Source organism: Apium graveolens, chromosome 10 (assembly GCF_009905375.1).
Source record: "Apium graveolens cultivar Ventura chromosome 10, ASM990537v1, whole genome shotgun sequence".
Lineage (NCBI taxonomy): Eukaryota > Viridiplantae > Streptophyta > Magnoliopsida > Apiales > Apiaceae > Apium > Apium graveolens.
The window spans coordinates 188429127-188445613 of NC_133656.1; the positions used below are offsets into that span (position 1 = coordinate 188429127).

At 32.7% G+C, this 16487-nt stretch overlaps 2 protein-coding genes across 7 annotated transcripts in view; both read right to left on the reverse strand.

Annotated features, from left to right (window-relative positions):
- Positions 1–5997: 5997 nt before the first annotated feature.
- On the reverse strand, positions 5998–10580 carry LOC141690123 (RHOMBOID-like protein 2). Its single transcript, XM_074494772.1, has 6 exons — positions 9932–10580; positions 8654–8817; positions 7879–8042; positions 7537–7790; positions 7070–7196; positions 5998–6287 (listed from the first exon to the last, which is right to left on the reverse strand). The coding sequence occupies exons 1-6, from the start codon at positions 10273–10275 to the stop codon at positions 6165–6167; spliced, it is 1176 nt and encodes a 391-aa protein (XP_074350873.1). The 5' UTR covers positions 10276–10580; the 3' UTR covers positions 5998–6164.
- A 5302-nt stretch (positions 10581–15882) lies between these two features.
- The window catches only part of LOC141693454 (uncharacterized), a 40228-nt gene continuing 39623 nt past the window's right edge, over positions 15883–16487 (reverse strand). For all 6 annotated transcript variants that reach the window (XM_074498552.1, XM_074498554.1, XM_074498553.1 and 3 more), the window contains 2 exons: positions 16398–16478; positions 15883–16297 (listed from right to left, as the gene is read on the reverse strand). In XM_074498552.1, coding sequence (XP_074354653.1) covers positions 16118–16297; positions 16398–16478 — 261 coding nt within the window. In that variant the 3' untranslated portion in view covers positions 15883–16117. The remainder of the gene's footprint in view (positions 16298–16397; positions 16479–16487) is intronic.

Sequence of the window (16487 nt, forward strand, 5' to 3'; positions counted from 1 at the left end):
TCTGATTCCGGGACGAAATCCTTTTAAGGAGGGGAGACTGTAATAACCCCAATTTTTGGAAATTTTTGAAACCCTTATGAATAGTGATTTTGCAGATTATGCTGAATGAGAAAACTTTTCATGTCACACTATGTAGGGGTTCTGTTATTGATCTTCTGGGATATTATTAGTACTCTATGTGGTATATAAGTGTATGTAAAGATCGTCAGAATCCAATTCCGAACACTTTGATTTTTCCCAGAAACCCACCAGATACAGAAAGAAGTGAGTATAAGGTAACAGGATAAATAAGATTTAAATTCAAGGATTTTAAGAGGGGATCATAAAAAGGAATATAAAATATTGAGGAAGGTTTAGGGGAACCCAAGTGATAAGATCCCGGATATGATTCCTCAAACGATAAACGAGAACGAAAGTTAAGCGAACCGTATAACAGATCAGCGGTCATTAGGCAAGCAATTAGGAGTTAATCAAGGAGGTTAGGGATGATGATGTCATCAAACCAACAAGAAGAAGACAAGTGTAACAAGATGACCTAAGCTTGATGACCTAAGCATGACAAGTGGGAAGGATTGGTTGGTTGATTGTGAGCCACACATTTTTCACCATGGTAAAAATTTAATTTAATTCCAAGACAAAAGGAAGCAACCAACCAACAAATATCATAACACAAATACAAATTGAAAGTTGACTTTCCCATTTCAAGAAGAAAGCTCTCGGCTAAAACAAACCCAGCAACTTCAAACTGCCATATCTCCTTCAATACTCATTCAAATGTTGTGTTCTATAGCTCGTTGGAAAGGTATTGAGATGGCCTACAACTCTTATTCACAAGTCCCTTCCAAATAAGTAAGGGAAGACCCTCATTTTTACAGTTCTTTAAATCGGACTTTTAGAAACTTCAAAGCCTAACTTTGTGTTCTTGATTTCTTTGGAAAGATCAAGCTTGTAGGAGGCTCCATAAGGCTTCCTAGTAACTTTCCACCCTCCAAGAAAGGTATAAATCTTCACACCCTTTAGTAATAAGTTTGAATGTTGAAGTTTGGAGATGGTTTGGATGGATGAGTAGTAATTTGAATGATAAGCATGATTCGAGCTTAATTGTTAAGTAGTTTAGTTGAATTTGGAGATGTTATAATATATGATTGGATTGAGATCCTTGAGCTTATTATGACTGAAATCAGTAGCATTGATGTGTATCTTGAGTTGTTGTTGATTGGTAGTTGGATTGATATGATTTGGAATGGTAAAAAATTTGGAAATCGCGTAAACATAGCCGTCGTAATGTCCGATTTACTTTAGACTGCTTTTGTTCATAATATTAGGACCCTAAAACTCCCTGCTAGGTTTTGACCATTGACACTTTAGATAGTTCATGTTACGAGCTTCGTTTTGATATGTGTTTCGTTTGATTCCGATGTACGGTTTAGGAGAAATGGCCGTTTTAAGTAACGACGTTTCGCGAACGAAACATTACCCCTCGCCTTACTTTGAAACATAGGTTAAAGACATTAAAGGACTAATTGGAGTATGAAACATTTATGTAAAGTGTAATAGGCAGTTGGTAAGACACTCGCGAAGGAATCGCCTTAAAACTCGTAATGGTTAATTTATTAAAAATGGTGGAGCCGAGGGTACTCGAGCGACTTAAGAGAATCAGTAAGCGCAAAGCGAGCGTTAGAATCTGATTTGGTTAAAGTATAGATTTACAAGTGACTTCGGTTTAATTCCAACTTATATGTTGTTTATAGGTTACAAGACTCCTCCCCAGCCATTTGTAACCCCCATTCGCTCAGGCAAGTTTTCTAGCCGTATAACTGTTGTTGTGATGTATATGTGTATATGCATGATCTTGCGATAAATGCATATTTGTTATTAGCAAATTCTTGCGATATATTGTAGCATGTGATATATATGCATGCCTGTTTCATATTCTTGATTTATATATATCTGTTGGTTCAATGCTTATAGTTGCATAATACATATGCTAGAAATAAGCAGTAGTTGTGTATACCCTTAGTATAGGGGACCCAGGGTGAACATATTTCTAAACCGGGAGTCGATGTTCCCGAGTATATTATATATATATATTTATATATATATATATGGTTATAGTTTTCAAAACTATTAATCGAATAAGGTTTATTCAATAACTTTAATTTTTATTTTATTTAATGAATATTATTACGAATATTCATTCGAGGGCTTATGACTCCTTTTATTTTATTTAATGAATATTATTTGAATATTCATTCGAGGGCTTATGACTCCTTTATATTATTTAATGAATATTATTTGAATATTCAGCTTATGACTCCTTTTATTTTATTTAATGAATATTATTTGAATATTCATTCGAGGGCTTATGACTCCTTTATATTATTTAATGAATATTATTTGAATATTCATTCGAGGGCTTATGACTCCTTTATATTATTTATTGAATATTATTTGAATATTCATTCGAGGGCTTATGACTCAGTTTATATTATTTAATGAATATTATTTAAATATTCATTTGAGAATCTATGACTCCGATTATTTGTTGAAATATATTCTTTATTTTATTAAAGAATAAGGTGTCGATAATCAAACTTATCTTTGATTATTCAAATAAAGATAGTACTTTCGTATAAGTATATCTTTGGTTATTTAATACTCATTTCAAGTATAAGTCTTACAACTTCTACTTCAATTATTTGTATAAAGATTATTCTTTATGGGAATATTATTTAAATAATAATATTCAGACATTTTCTAAATATATTGGGACTGATTTACTTCATTAAATCAGCATTACTCCAAACACTCTTTAAAGTGTTTTCGAGTCTTCAAAATGATTTTTAAAAGTTAGAGCGGATCCCAAAACTCATTTTTATATTTAAGATCTTCCTTTTAAAGGGGATTTAAATACTCGCTCAAAACCTGAGGGATCCGGCTCTGTGGTGTATTTTATATTCGCAACGAGGTTGCTGTTTTGGTAAATGAATTGATTACTTACCCAACGTTCGGGAAGTAAGTCCATCTATCGAGTCGGCATAAGCAACATGGGCTCAGTGGGCGTCCATGATAGTGTAAGTGGCTCAGTGGGAGTCCATCAAATACGTAAGTGGCTGAGTGGCAGTCCAGCATAAGGTCCTATTGCGACCAGGGTGATGACCAGTGGGGAATTCGTCCATCTACTAGTAGAAAAGGTTACTTATTGGTATCTTTGCCTGATCAGCAAGATATCAGGTTTATGCCAAGGTTTTCTCCTTTCCAAATTCATTGGATATTGCAACTCTGTTTATAATTTTCATAACAGAGGTTTTCAAGGAGTGTATGAAATGTATATATATAGGTGTATATATATATCGGGATTTAATGAAGTATCTCGTAACTTCATTATTTATAATGATATTCAAAGATTGAATCTATTCAAATCTTGTCTTGTACTCTCATCTATGTGATGAACTTTTGAACTGATTATAACTTGAACGGTGGTAGTTCAAGTAATATTTGGAAAAGATATAAGTATATTGGGGTATCTTGTAACTTCATATTTTCAGCTTATATCTAGTTAATGATTATCTTATGCATATCAAAGATTTTCAGAAAAACGTTGAGACAAGGGTAGATATATGAGATCACCTTGCAACGATATTTTTATACAGTTATAAACTGGAACTCTGTGTATATTATGCATGGAAGAGGACTTCCAAGATTTTGAAAAGTATATATGTATATATACTGAATATTTTGCAACTTTATCGCATTAAGATATCAAACTTGGTTCATTTCTTTTGACCAAGACTTTCATGAGTACTATGAGAAGGCTCATATATTGTTAATCATTATACATATTATTTTGGTGGGCTTGCTGCTCACCCTTGCTTTCTTCTTTCATCACACAACAACAGATAGAAAAGATGAACAGGACCAAGCTCCCGATTCGCAAGCGGTTAGAAAACATTCCGCAGTCTTCTGGAAGCGTTGATGCCGCCGTAGCTGAGGTAGGAGCTACCAATAGGCTAGGTTTTCAACTATTGATGAACCAGACTTATGTATAATATGAATTGTAATAATGGCAAGGAATATGTAAATTTATTCAGAACCTTTTTAAGGTGTAACGGTTTATAATTGTGGAATATAAGGACTTGTGTTATTTTTGAGTGTTCATCTCTGAGACTATAACTTGTGGTGTGTGTGTTTATTGTGGGGTCACAGTACAGAGTAGTTGATTATTTATTAAAATTGGGTGTTATTAAGGGAAATGGAACTCGTGACAACCCGGATCCCCGACCCCGGATTTGGGGGTGTTACATATGATTTGATTGATCTTCATGCGAATAACTGCATTTGTTAATGTGTTGCTTGTTGGTTGGTTGAGTTATTCTATTAGGGATCGTCGCATTCATATAGTTGATTCATGCATTTTTGTTTTTTGTTCTTTGAGTGTGTTTATGCTTGAGGACAAGCATCGATTCAAGTTTGGGGGTATGTTGAGTGGCATTTATGACACTTTATTATGCTCTAATAAGCTTTGAATTGGTGTATTTGTACTCAAGTTGTTATGTGTTTTAATGAATTTTATAGTGTTTTTGTATTTCAGGCACTATTCAGGTAATCAGGTGAATTAGCATTATTTTGGTGCTAATTTGGTGTCCAGGTGGTGTTGGAATAAAAGCTCGTGGAAAGCCGGTTCGAAGCAGCAAGTTTTAAGAAGAAATCTGAGTTTTTCCCAGAAGGACGGAGCGCCCGCGCTGTGATAGCGCGCGACCGCGCCGGGTTCCAGAAATGCAGCGCGCGGCCGCGCCGAGGCCGAATTTCAGAATCCTGTTTCTACTACAATTCTAAAAGGGAAGCTTCCAGATTGTTGAGGGCTGCTATATATTTTCATATTAGGTCGTTTTTAATAGATAACAAGTCAGAGACGGTCCAGAGCGCAAGGAGAAGACGACAAGAGACCTTTAGCACAATTCAACAAAGGCGAAAACGATCTAATTTATTCTTGTGAATCTTTAATTTGAGTTGTAATTTGGATGCTTGTTTCTTGTTTTACTGAACCTACACTCTTGTTTGTACTTGGTTTTATTCATTCGTATAAAGACTACGTTTGTTATATCATGTTTTCATCGGAACCCACGTTGATGATGAGTCCGATTATGGGCTAATCGTTATCGTGGGGTTATAACGGATTTATTTATGGATTTCTTTAGTTAAATTGTTTGATGTCTTAGTATGTGGTGATTGTATGATATCCTAGTATTGGTTGTGCGTATTCGTTGTGCGTATTCGTCTTATGAGCATCGCAAACTTATAAAATAGCGTGTTAATTCTTAATGAAGCGAAAGTGAATTTAAGGATTTAGAATTTGTCATGCTACCATAGGTTCATTATTTGTTATGCATGATTCGTAGGTAATTTTAACCATCTTACTTTCTCTATGTAATCAATATAGATAACTTGTTCTTGAACCGTTATGTTGTCAAATTCTATTAGACATATAGGGTCTCAATATAATTGGTGCCTATTCAACTTTTATCTCTTTTGTGGATGTCTGGTAGAATGGTACTCGTGCAACGAAAGTTGGCGTTTATCAGTTTCGTGTTATCTGATGAGTGTCATCACCATTGCATGCTAAGGTTAAGAATAATAAGGATATTGAATGAAGTATTTAATGAAGTTAGAATCCCATATTTGTCATATATATCAATTCAGTCAATCTTATTCTCGTAATTATAATTGTTAACGTAATTCTTAGTTATAAACAATCACAATTTGTTATCGTCTTAGCATTGGATAATAACCATACCAAACTTATAACAAACTTATGAATGTGCCACATACATTCTTCCTCCATAGACCAGAGTCCTTCATGGAGATCCTTCCTCCATAGACCATAGTCTGTTCTACGATCATTTATTGAAGGGACAAAAATGGTTCATCAATGCTCAAGTATATAAGCCAACACAACCCTATAATTAACATTTTTGTTTTCAAGGACACAGGTAAATATTTGGGAGGAATCAATGAATTTCTATTGAACAAAAATCAAATATACAGACCACTACTGAAAGAGTTTAAGATATAACAAAACAATGCAGGTTTGTAGACTCGTGTTGGCATGGGGAATATCTATACATCAAAGCTAACCATACCATATCCATACACAATACCAAAGTTTATCGACAAAGCTGACTACAGAGTCCCCTGATCTGAGACGAGGTTGCATCCGCCTGTGTGTACGTCCTGGTTCTATTGTTGTTTGAACACGTTAAGCTAAGCTGGTCACCGGCTTGCTGAGACTGAAAAATCAATGTACATCCATAAGTTACATGTTTATGTATATACATTTAGAATACTTAAAAGACTAGAGTACAAGTAGCATACTAGATACAGTTTTTTTTTACATTCTATCAGTAGTCCAGTGATGCTGTAACTATGGATAAGAAGTAATTCATATGAACTAAATATAGAATGACGAACAATGGCGGACACACACAGTGGCCAGGGTATGCTTCGGCCTGTGCTGGATTTTCTGGGCCATTAAATTATTATTTTTTGTAAAACAAACCCGTGTCCAAAAGTCTGTCAAGAAGGCTAGCCCATTTACCTTTTGCTTTGTGCATACTGCATCTAGCCCATTTACCTTTTGCTTTGTGCATACTACATCTATTTGTTGTATTATTGTCTTAAAACATAAATGAGCACACAAAACAGAGTCTACCCCTCTCTGCTAAAGACCTAGGTGTCCAAAGAAATTACTGATTTATAAGAAGCCTCTACACATATTAGGTGTTTTCGGTATAATATTTTGACCTATTACTCTGTATTGGTTAAAAAGAATCCAGTGCGCCTCCCTGCCTAAACTTGCTTCGTCAGCCACTGATGACAAACATAAATATTTTGTGTTTTGACTGCAGCCTCATGCTTTGACATGAAAACCTTTGTAAAGTAACAGATACCACATAAATGTGAAACAAAATTTAGAGCTCAAACTTGTCATTTACCAAGCATTACATGGCTTGCCCATGAGATACTTTGTTGCCCAAGTTGAAAAAAGAGAAAACTCATAAATGTTTCTTACCATGCAAGATACAGGCTGTGTATTGCAGCTCCACCTCGAGGTAGGTACACAGCTCAGATAATGGCACCAAGAACAATTATCATTCAAATTGACTCCACGAAGAACCATAACCAAGGCGGCCACTAACCTGAAAATATTAAGAAAGCTTTTTAAATGAAACAGGGAAACTGACCTGTGAAAGATTAAATTCGTCAACATTATCGCGCCTGTATTATTCATATAACCACTCCTGGCATACTGTACTGTTTAGCTAAAATTACAGTACAAATAAGTTTAGTTTCTTTATTATGCAGGCTGCAGGTCCGCCAGAATTCATGTTATATGTCAACATCAGGATCCCATTTCAAAAGTTCTGTCATTTCTTCTACTTGTATTTGGTTGCAGGTAGTGGGGACTGGGTAGAAGGAAACTGAAAAGTAGAAGACGGCAAGAAGGTAAAAAAAGAGGAAAAAGTTAATGGAGCTCACCACACAACAACAAGGATCAGAGAAATGATCCAAAGTCCGCGCTGATACATCTTAAATTTTGATTTGACTGGCATTGTAGAATGTTGAGCATATCTTTGGCTAATCCAACCAAACTGTGGGCGGATCAGAAGCACAAAACCAAGAAGGAAACCAGCAATGAACCCTCCAAGATGAGCAAAGTTGTCAACATTAGGTAGAATACCAACTGCTAGATTGATAGCGATTATGACTACAAGGGTAAGAAGAGCTGCTGCCTGAACATACAAACATGGATCGTAAGATAATAGGTCCCTTTCATAAGTAACCAAATTATTCTTAAAAAATAAACAGTTCAGCAGGTACCTTGTTAGCATAAATTGTCCAATTAGTGATGAGTTCAGATAGCATTCCTCCTAGTAGTCCAAAAAGGGCACCAGATGCACCAACAGATATATTTGTTTGAATAAAAAGAGCAGAGAGTAAACTCCCGCCAAATCCAGATATGATATAAAGCAAAGCAATGCGCACTGCAAAGAAAGGTCAGCCATGATCACAAGCCTTAAGAAGATGGTGTACAAGTAAACCAGCAAGTCTTTCACAGAGAAAGTTTCTAGAATTTCTTTTGCCACAAGAAAGAAGCAAAGGAAAATTCAAGAAACTACACATGAAAACTATCTACTTTGTGTCATACTCAAAATACCACAGAAATCAGAGCAATCAACTCCTTGGGTGTGTAAAAGTACACATTAGCATGTCCAAGCATATTTCTGAGAAAAAGATGTGATTACTCGGTAAACAACAAAGTCTTGTTTTTTTGGAGGTACCAACTACTTCGCATATTTATTTTCTTTGAAAGTTCTACTCTACTCATATCACATCCACTAGTATATTGATCAGAAGCACTGACCCTGTATTATAGAATTGCATTTTCTTATATTCACATATATGGAAAAATTAATATAGATATAGGCTTTTAGTTTCATATAAGCAAGTTGTCTAATATTTAAGACAACAGTAGCTAAAAATCTCTCTTCTTGCCATTACTTCAACACATACATTGGAAAAGTATTGAGTAGATTGTAACCAAAATCAAATTATATGTACAAGGGTGCAATAATAGAAGTCCATTAGAACATACCAAAACCGAATTCTTGTTCAAGACGAATGCCAATAGCCAAAAGACTCAACATGTTGGCAAGTAGATGAAAAACTCCTCCATGTAACCACATGCAACTGATAAGACGCCACCCTTGATCTCCGTCAACCACTTTACTCACTTCTAAACCACCCATCTTTCCTAACCTGAAGGAAAGAAACAATACAGAGCTTGTCATAGGCCATGTATACAGTACAATCTTTTATAATCCAGCTAATAAAATTAGCAACGGACAGCCTTCCTCCACAACATTTCTCTAACCATCATAGGAAGCATTTTTGTAAGCTTAGCTGTGTACAAATAGTGAATAACTTTATTACTGCAATCTAATAAAAATCTGAATCATGTCTATCTCACTTATATAGAACAATGGACCAAAATGTCATTTTTTAGTATTAAATGGTCCAAAATGTCACTTTTGAAAATAAGCCCAAAATGTCACTTCATAACGGTACTTCGTCTTCCGTTTTGTATTTTTAATGCAAAACGGTATTTAGTGTTCCGTTTTGGTACTTTATTTTTTTTTAATTTTTTTATAATGTGCAAAACGGAGGTTGAAGTACTGTTTTGGCTCAAAACGGTACATCATATAGCGTTTTGTACCAAAACGGTACTTTATCTACCGTTTTGCGCATAAAAAAAAATTAAAATGCCAAAATGTTACACAAAGTTTCGTTGTAGGTGTTTTGCATAAACGGTACACGATGTACCATTTTGAAGTGACATTTAGGGCCATTTTTAACCCCCATGTGACATTTAGGGCCACCACCCAGTATATTATATACTTGGTTACAAAAAAAAACCAGTCAGACCATCGTTGATGCTAGTAAAATCGTCTTACTCAGCAAAACAAACATCAATTTCAACACAAATAGTCTGCATAAAGCTAAAAATACTTGAACACTTAAAAGGTCATATACTTCGTACAAAAAAATTTAATCAAATCAAAAGTCCACTGATCAACTTCACCATTGTCATTGACAATCAGACATAACTGAACTTACCTTATATAATTAAACATACAAACTACAACATCCCCACAAATTCAAAATATCAACCATAAATCATACTTGCACAAAACATTCTTGATTACTCAAATTGAATACTGAGAGAGAGTGTGTGTGCATGAGTGTGTGACAGAGAGAGAGGGAGAGAGAGAGAGAGAGTATGTGTGTGTGACAGAGAGAGAGGGAGGGGGGCAGAGAGAGAGAGAGAGAGAGAGCTGGAATTTCAAGAAAAAGAACAAGATTGAACACTCACGTTTCAGAAGAAGGCCCGAGAAGAGGATTTTCTTTAAAGGGTTGAAAAGAAAACCTCCCTAAAAAGTCAGCAACACAATCAACAGAGTTCTTGGGACAATTATTGACATACATAGTGATCACAAACATGATGATATTAGCAACAACAAACAAAGGGATCAACCAAGAAACCCATTTCTTAAATTGCTTAATCTCTGTATAACCATTACTAGCTTGATGATCAGTTGAATTTGCAGCTGCAGATGGCAAAAGTGGAGCATCCCCTACTTCAACAGGGTGAATCACATTAACATTTCTCTTTGAATTCACTCTTATACGTATATCTGATGGATGGGGTTCAGCCATTTTAGCTTATTATAAAAAAAATTCAAGCTTTTCTAGAATTTTCTTAAATTTTCTTGTTTATTTTGGGGTTGGGTTAAAAATGGGATATAGACACAAGGGTTGTGTGTAATGATGATGGTGTTTGATTTTCTTGAAAATTCAAGATTTTCTTAATTTTGTTGAGAAATGAGATAAAGAAGATACAAGGGGTTGTGTTGTGTTTGTGTGTAACGAAGAGGGTGTTTATGTGTTGGAGTTGACGTCAAATTAGTTGGGTGTGAACTTGGCTTTTGTTGATTATGAGTTAATGGGGGGATTGCTATTATTATATGGTGTGTTTGGTTAGCTGCTTTTGCTTTACGCGTGAGTTATATTTGAATAGGTTATTTAAAAAGAGAAAGGTGTAATGTGGTGGCATTTGTCTCTTAGTAGTAAATTATTTGAGTTGATTGTGAAATTTGCAAGCAAGTTTGAGTACAAATACAAGAATCTGCCGACGTTTGGAGCTGATTTGGGCACATGCTTTATATTACATCTTTTTAAAAATTCAAGTGTATTTACGTTCCAGCAATCGCTATACGTTTTGAGAACAGTGAGGGGTTTCCAGAAATTAATTAATTATTATAAATTGATACATTAATTTTATATATGTAGATTAAGGTATTATAAATTTTAAATTTATAATATAGTGATATTTGGATGAAGACTAATTAGAAATACATATGTTTATAAGGATTGTATTTTTTGATAATTGATGACATAATTGTTCAAACTAATATTTTATCTCATTGGCCATGTTTGTTTCATTAAATTGTAACCAGCGTAAAAGACTGTACGAGGCACGGGTCTGTATATATATAAAAATAATTTTTGAAATAAAATTTATATATATTAAAATAATTTTATAATTAAAAAATGATGTAAATGTCTTTTTTGCTTCATCTTATATTATATATTAATTTTGTGACATCACATATTTTTCTCATAAATCAAATTTTTTTATGTTAGATTTTATTTCATAAAATTTGAATAAATATCAATACTACAAAAGACATACAATAAATTCAAATTTGGTTAAAAATATATTTTAAATTCAAATGATTTTAAATCGGTTTTATTAAATTAAACAATTGAGTACGTATAAATTATTATTTAAGTATAATAGTCATGTTAGATATGGACGCACATAAACTCATGTAATTTAATATAATCATAGTATATTCGTAAAATATAAATTTTGACCGCACAGAGACATATTGCAAAATTTTATAATTTTATACAATATTCGACCTAACCGACACGAACCCTTAACCCAGTCCAAAAAATTCAACTGAACTTTTATCTAGTTAAAAATGAATAAAACCAAATTAATGGGTTTACTTAGGATTTTGTGTGTAACTCGTCATTTCAACACGACTCACTTCTCTACTTGCAATAATATGAGTTGAGTTGAATATTTCTATTCAACCTCCCATAAGATGTGATGATTAACAGTTAACATCATTGTGGTATATGAATTTAACATTTGACTTGAAAGCTACGTCTAAATGCAACTATATATAGCCAAATTTTTTATTTAATTAAGTTGACATACAAATTAACTTTAACTAATATTACGTACACTTTTGACAGTATTCATGTTAGAACTTGATCAAAATGACGCTCTGTGAGTATAATAGGTATCATATTAAAAACTTGTACTTAAAAAAATCCATCAGGCGAGCTTTCTTTTATCTTAACATTGTTGTACACGGACATAATAATTTTTTATATTCTGAACGACCTAATCGAACTCAAATTCTAACAGACCCAGCCTGATAGAATTTAATCAGAGCTTTAATTGGGTTAAAAATCATTAAAACCGAATCAAATGGGTTGACTTAGGGCTTTACATGTAATACGCCCGACTCGCGAGCACCCCTAATAGTTATTCATGGAGTTATCTCACTTTGTTTAACTATGTATAAGACATCGGTTAGTTCCCCTGAGGTAATATTTATATACGTCTTGAATGACCGCTTGATAAATATTAATATTCTTTTCAAAATTTACCACTTGACCATCTTTATTTCTCATAACATCGGGTTCGGATGAACTTAATTACACGGTTATATATATTGAGTTTATTATACATTGGTCTAAGCGAAATATTATATATTGAAGATCTAAATTTTTAACTAAAAGTTACTGCAATTTTTTTTAATATTTGTGTATTTCATTAAATTATGTTATTAATAAATTTATAAATAAATGTAATAATCTTTGAATTGACTGTAATACACACACGCACACATTACTTTAATTACAAAAAAATAATTGAAAAATAATGTATATGTAATAAAAATTAAAAAAAGTTCATTGATTGTCCACGTATTTAGTTCTTGATTTAATAAATTGAATGAGATAATTTTGCACTTCAGTTTAATATATCTTATAAAAATTTGTTATGAAAGACACACTTTTTTTCAATTCCAATTTTACAAGTTTTTTCTTATTTAAAATAAAAAAACACTATAGAATGTTTAATCAATGATTTTTTTTTGCGATATCTTATGTTTTAAAATCTCAGTTATTCACATTTCGGGTGAATATGGTGAATATGAAGAGTTAGAAAGTTGAGAAGTGTGAATGCTTTTTTTTTTTAAAAGTCATTGAATTAGTGAGAGTGAAATATATACCAAAATTAATAAATAATGACATGTCATTTTAGCGAGTGTACATTATGAGAAAAAATAATAAGAAATAGATTGGACGAACATACCGTAATCGGACCGTACATTTTTTGTCATAGAATTTAATATATTTAATTAATGGTCATCTATTATAAACTATTTATTTGCGCTTTTCAATATTTGTTTGTTATATTTTTGTAGAAATTTCTGATATTATTGCTAACTGGTAAAAATTTCAAAATTTTCAGGTTATTAGTTATCAATACCTTAAATAAAAATCACATTTATGTTATTAGATAATATTTGCCAAGTATACGAGACATCATATACTATTCGGTTAGTACGAGAAATTATATAATAATGCTCAAATTCGGTTTAAATCTGATTTATAATACCCAAGACTATATTATATTCGAATCAAATTATATTAAATTCAAATATATACATTACAAATTAAAATGATCTCATTCTTTAGTATGAATTTGTTCGGTTTCACCCCACTTTACACCCCTTATCAGTAATTTGACTAATTTAAATAAAGTATATAAAATAATGTTATAATAATTAAAAATATATTTAGCATTATTTAATCAAAAACAATTTAAGGGTACTAACACTTATAAAAGATGACTGAATTCACAATTATATATAAAACTAAGGAAACTGAAAAAATAGAATTATATAAAAATATAATCAAAATTTTATTTGCTCAAAGTTAAAACAATATAAGAAATTAAGACAGAAATAGAGAATGTGCTTTATCTAATAAGAATGTTACAATAAATTTAAAGATTTTTGTAGCATAATGGTTATGAGATTAGTTTCCTTGTAGAACATCCTAGGTGTTCGATTCTTAGTATCATAATTTTCTTATTTTAGCACAATTATATTACAATGTCATTTTTGTAAATTTCTTGTATGTAAGGGTAAAATAGTAATTTCATGACTATTTTATCTGCTCAATTTGCCCGTAGTCCCCTTTTAATATATAGAAGAAGACTATAATAACTAAATTAAAAAAAACGGGGTGACACCAATGAATAATATAAATCAGTATTTTATTCACTCAAAAATTAAATTTATAAAAAGAGATTTTGATAAAAAGAGATAATGTGGGTTATCTTATAAGAATTTTAAATTGAACTCAAAGGGACATAAAATTGATAATTGGGAGGGAAGGGGTTCGATTCGTAGTAGATATTAATTCTACCTATTTTTAGCTAAAATTGTGTAAAGATGACATTTTTATAATTTTTTAACGTAAAAGGGCAAAATCGTAATTTCACAGCCATTAAAATGACTCAATTTGTCCCTAGTCCTCCTTTAATATATAGAAGAGATTCCAGGATAATAATATGAGGATAACTAATCCCATCAAGATTAGTTGAATAAATTAATCATATTATTGTTCGTTTCAAAGAATTAAGTGTAGGATTGGTTATAATTTTTTAAAATTTTATATTTTATTCTATGTTTGTTCTGAGAGATGGTCTTTCAAATTGAATTTAAAATGTTTCAATCTATGTTTGTATCACATGTGATTGCAATGAGATGATTATAATTCTTTAAAAAATGACTTGTAAGAGAAGATAAAATAATACCTCCAACAAAACAAATATGAGATATAATAATTTAAAGAATTATAATCATTGGATAACTCTTCAATATTTTTTTACAAAACAAACAATAAACATGACCACATAGATTAAGACCTCGTTTGTTTTATAAGATTATAATACAGGAATAATAATCTTAGATAACTAATCCCTCAAAATTAGTGAATAAAACAATATCTCATTCCACCAAATATTAAAGGAGATTATACTTCTATACTCTACTCCAACAAAACAAACATGTGATATGATAATTTAAATAATTATTTTAATCTTAGATAACCCTTTACTAATTTTTTACAAAACAAACATGAAATTGGAAAATTTAAGAGATTATAATCTTACCCCCTATTTAATGACATGAAACACACACAGCCTAAGAATTTGTAATCTTGCTTCCAGTTGAAAGAAGATAATTTGGCAAGTCTAACAGATGATGAGTACAGATGTGCGCAAGGAAACACATGTACTTCCCCTCCACTTCATACTCCATGGCTGCTATTTATCTCAGCCATGACAAATGACAATGAGTGGCACCCTCCACAGCTACACCCCAGGCTTCAGGGCTGCTATTTATGTCGCTGATGATTCCTGGAACGGCCAGGCAGCAAGTAGCTTCAGCAAGACTGTCAGAGCTGGATAGCCCTAGCACCTGTACTTGCAGCATACAGAAGAAGATTAACTTCATGTTCTAAGCCCATATCTCAATCTTTTCTGTTGCTACAAACTCTAAAACAGTTGGGATCTCTCTTAGCAGCTTCTCAACTAAGAGCAAAGTGCCGTATTTTACATCTCGGTCTAGAATAACTCACTTTTGCCACTGCATATTTTTGTTGGTTCTATGCTACAAAGGTAGATTATTGTTTGGATCGTACACATAGCATAATATCAAAAAACAGGCAACTAAGCAGGCTATAAACAAACATGTGCGGAACATAACTAAATGCACTTCACTGCACGACTTCAAATAACTTTACTAGTCCTTTGTCAAACTTTGGATTACTTTTGCATCCTTAGTTTGTCCAAGAACTACAAAACTAAACAGTGAAAAAAAGTTATATGCATTAGCTAGGAGTCCAAATCAAGCCTCCTCTACCACTTCACTAGTGAAGTTCAGGTTCTACATAATTCAGACGTGTGCCCTAACCTCCCCCACTACAAGCTATTTCATGAAAAATAAATAATAAACATTTATATTTACAAGAATTCTGATTTAAAGTTGGGATAAAGGCAGATCTACAATATATAATCTGGAAAGTAACTAGATCATTCATAAACAGGTAGAGGACAGAACAGCTATCAAGGAGCAAAGAAATTTACAAATTTTATCAAACACTAGTAACTGATAGAACCAATAAAAAAAAGGAAATTCTGTAAATCTAAAAAATGATGAAGTACAAGGCATTCGTTTAATATTATAAATGTTTTTGGCCATCATGGAGTACGTACAAATCAGTAGGAACGACCCATCCTTTTCAATGATCTATTAATCATATTAATTTCTAAATTTCAACTTAGAGTCACTGAAAACACTTCTAAGAAGTAAAACGTAGCTTCACCAGAACCAATATTAAATTATCATGCTTTCCCAGCTGAACCGAAGAGATGCATTTTCTCGGCAATTACAATTTTCATGGCTTCCTTTGCAGATGCCATGACATGAACGAGATCTTTATGTGGATTGCTCAATGAGTCCATGTAAGCCTTCCGCACCTCAGTGTTTACATTGAACTTCCTTACGCCATACTTGATACATTCCTGACCATTCAACGCAAATGCATATGCGGGTGCGGTTCAATTTCGCATCTATAGACCAACATTTCAAAAGATTTAGTTGCTCGGAGTCAGTAAGAAATACCTGGACAAGATCTTTTGGTAATCCAGAAGCTCCGTGAAGGACAAGACAAACTTCGTTCTTTAAGCACAACTCATGTAGATCCTGAAAAAC

Coding starts and splice junctions, on each gene's coding strand:
- LOC141690123 (XM_074494772.1), bottom strand. CDS start 10,275: ATGGCTGAACCCCATCCATCAGATATACGTATAAGAGTGAATTCAAAG. Junction 8,818..9,931: donor CTCGGGCCTTCTTCTGAAAC/GTGAGTGTTCAA, acceptor TCTTTCCTTCAG/GTTAGGAAAGATGGGTGGTT. Junction 7,197..7,536: donor CTGATCCTTGTTGTTGTGTG/GTGAGCTCCATT, acceptor TAATATTTTCAG/GTTAGTGGCCGCCTTGGTTA.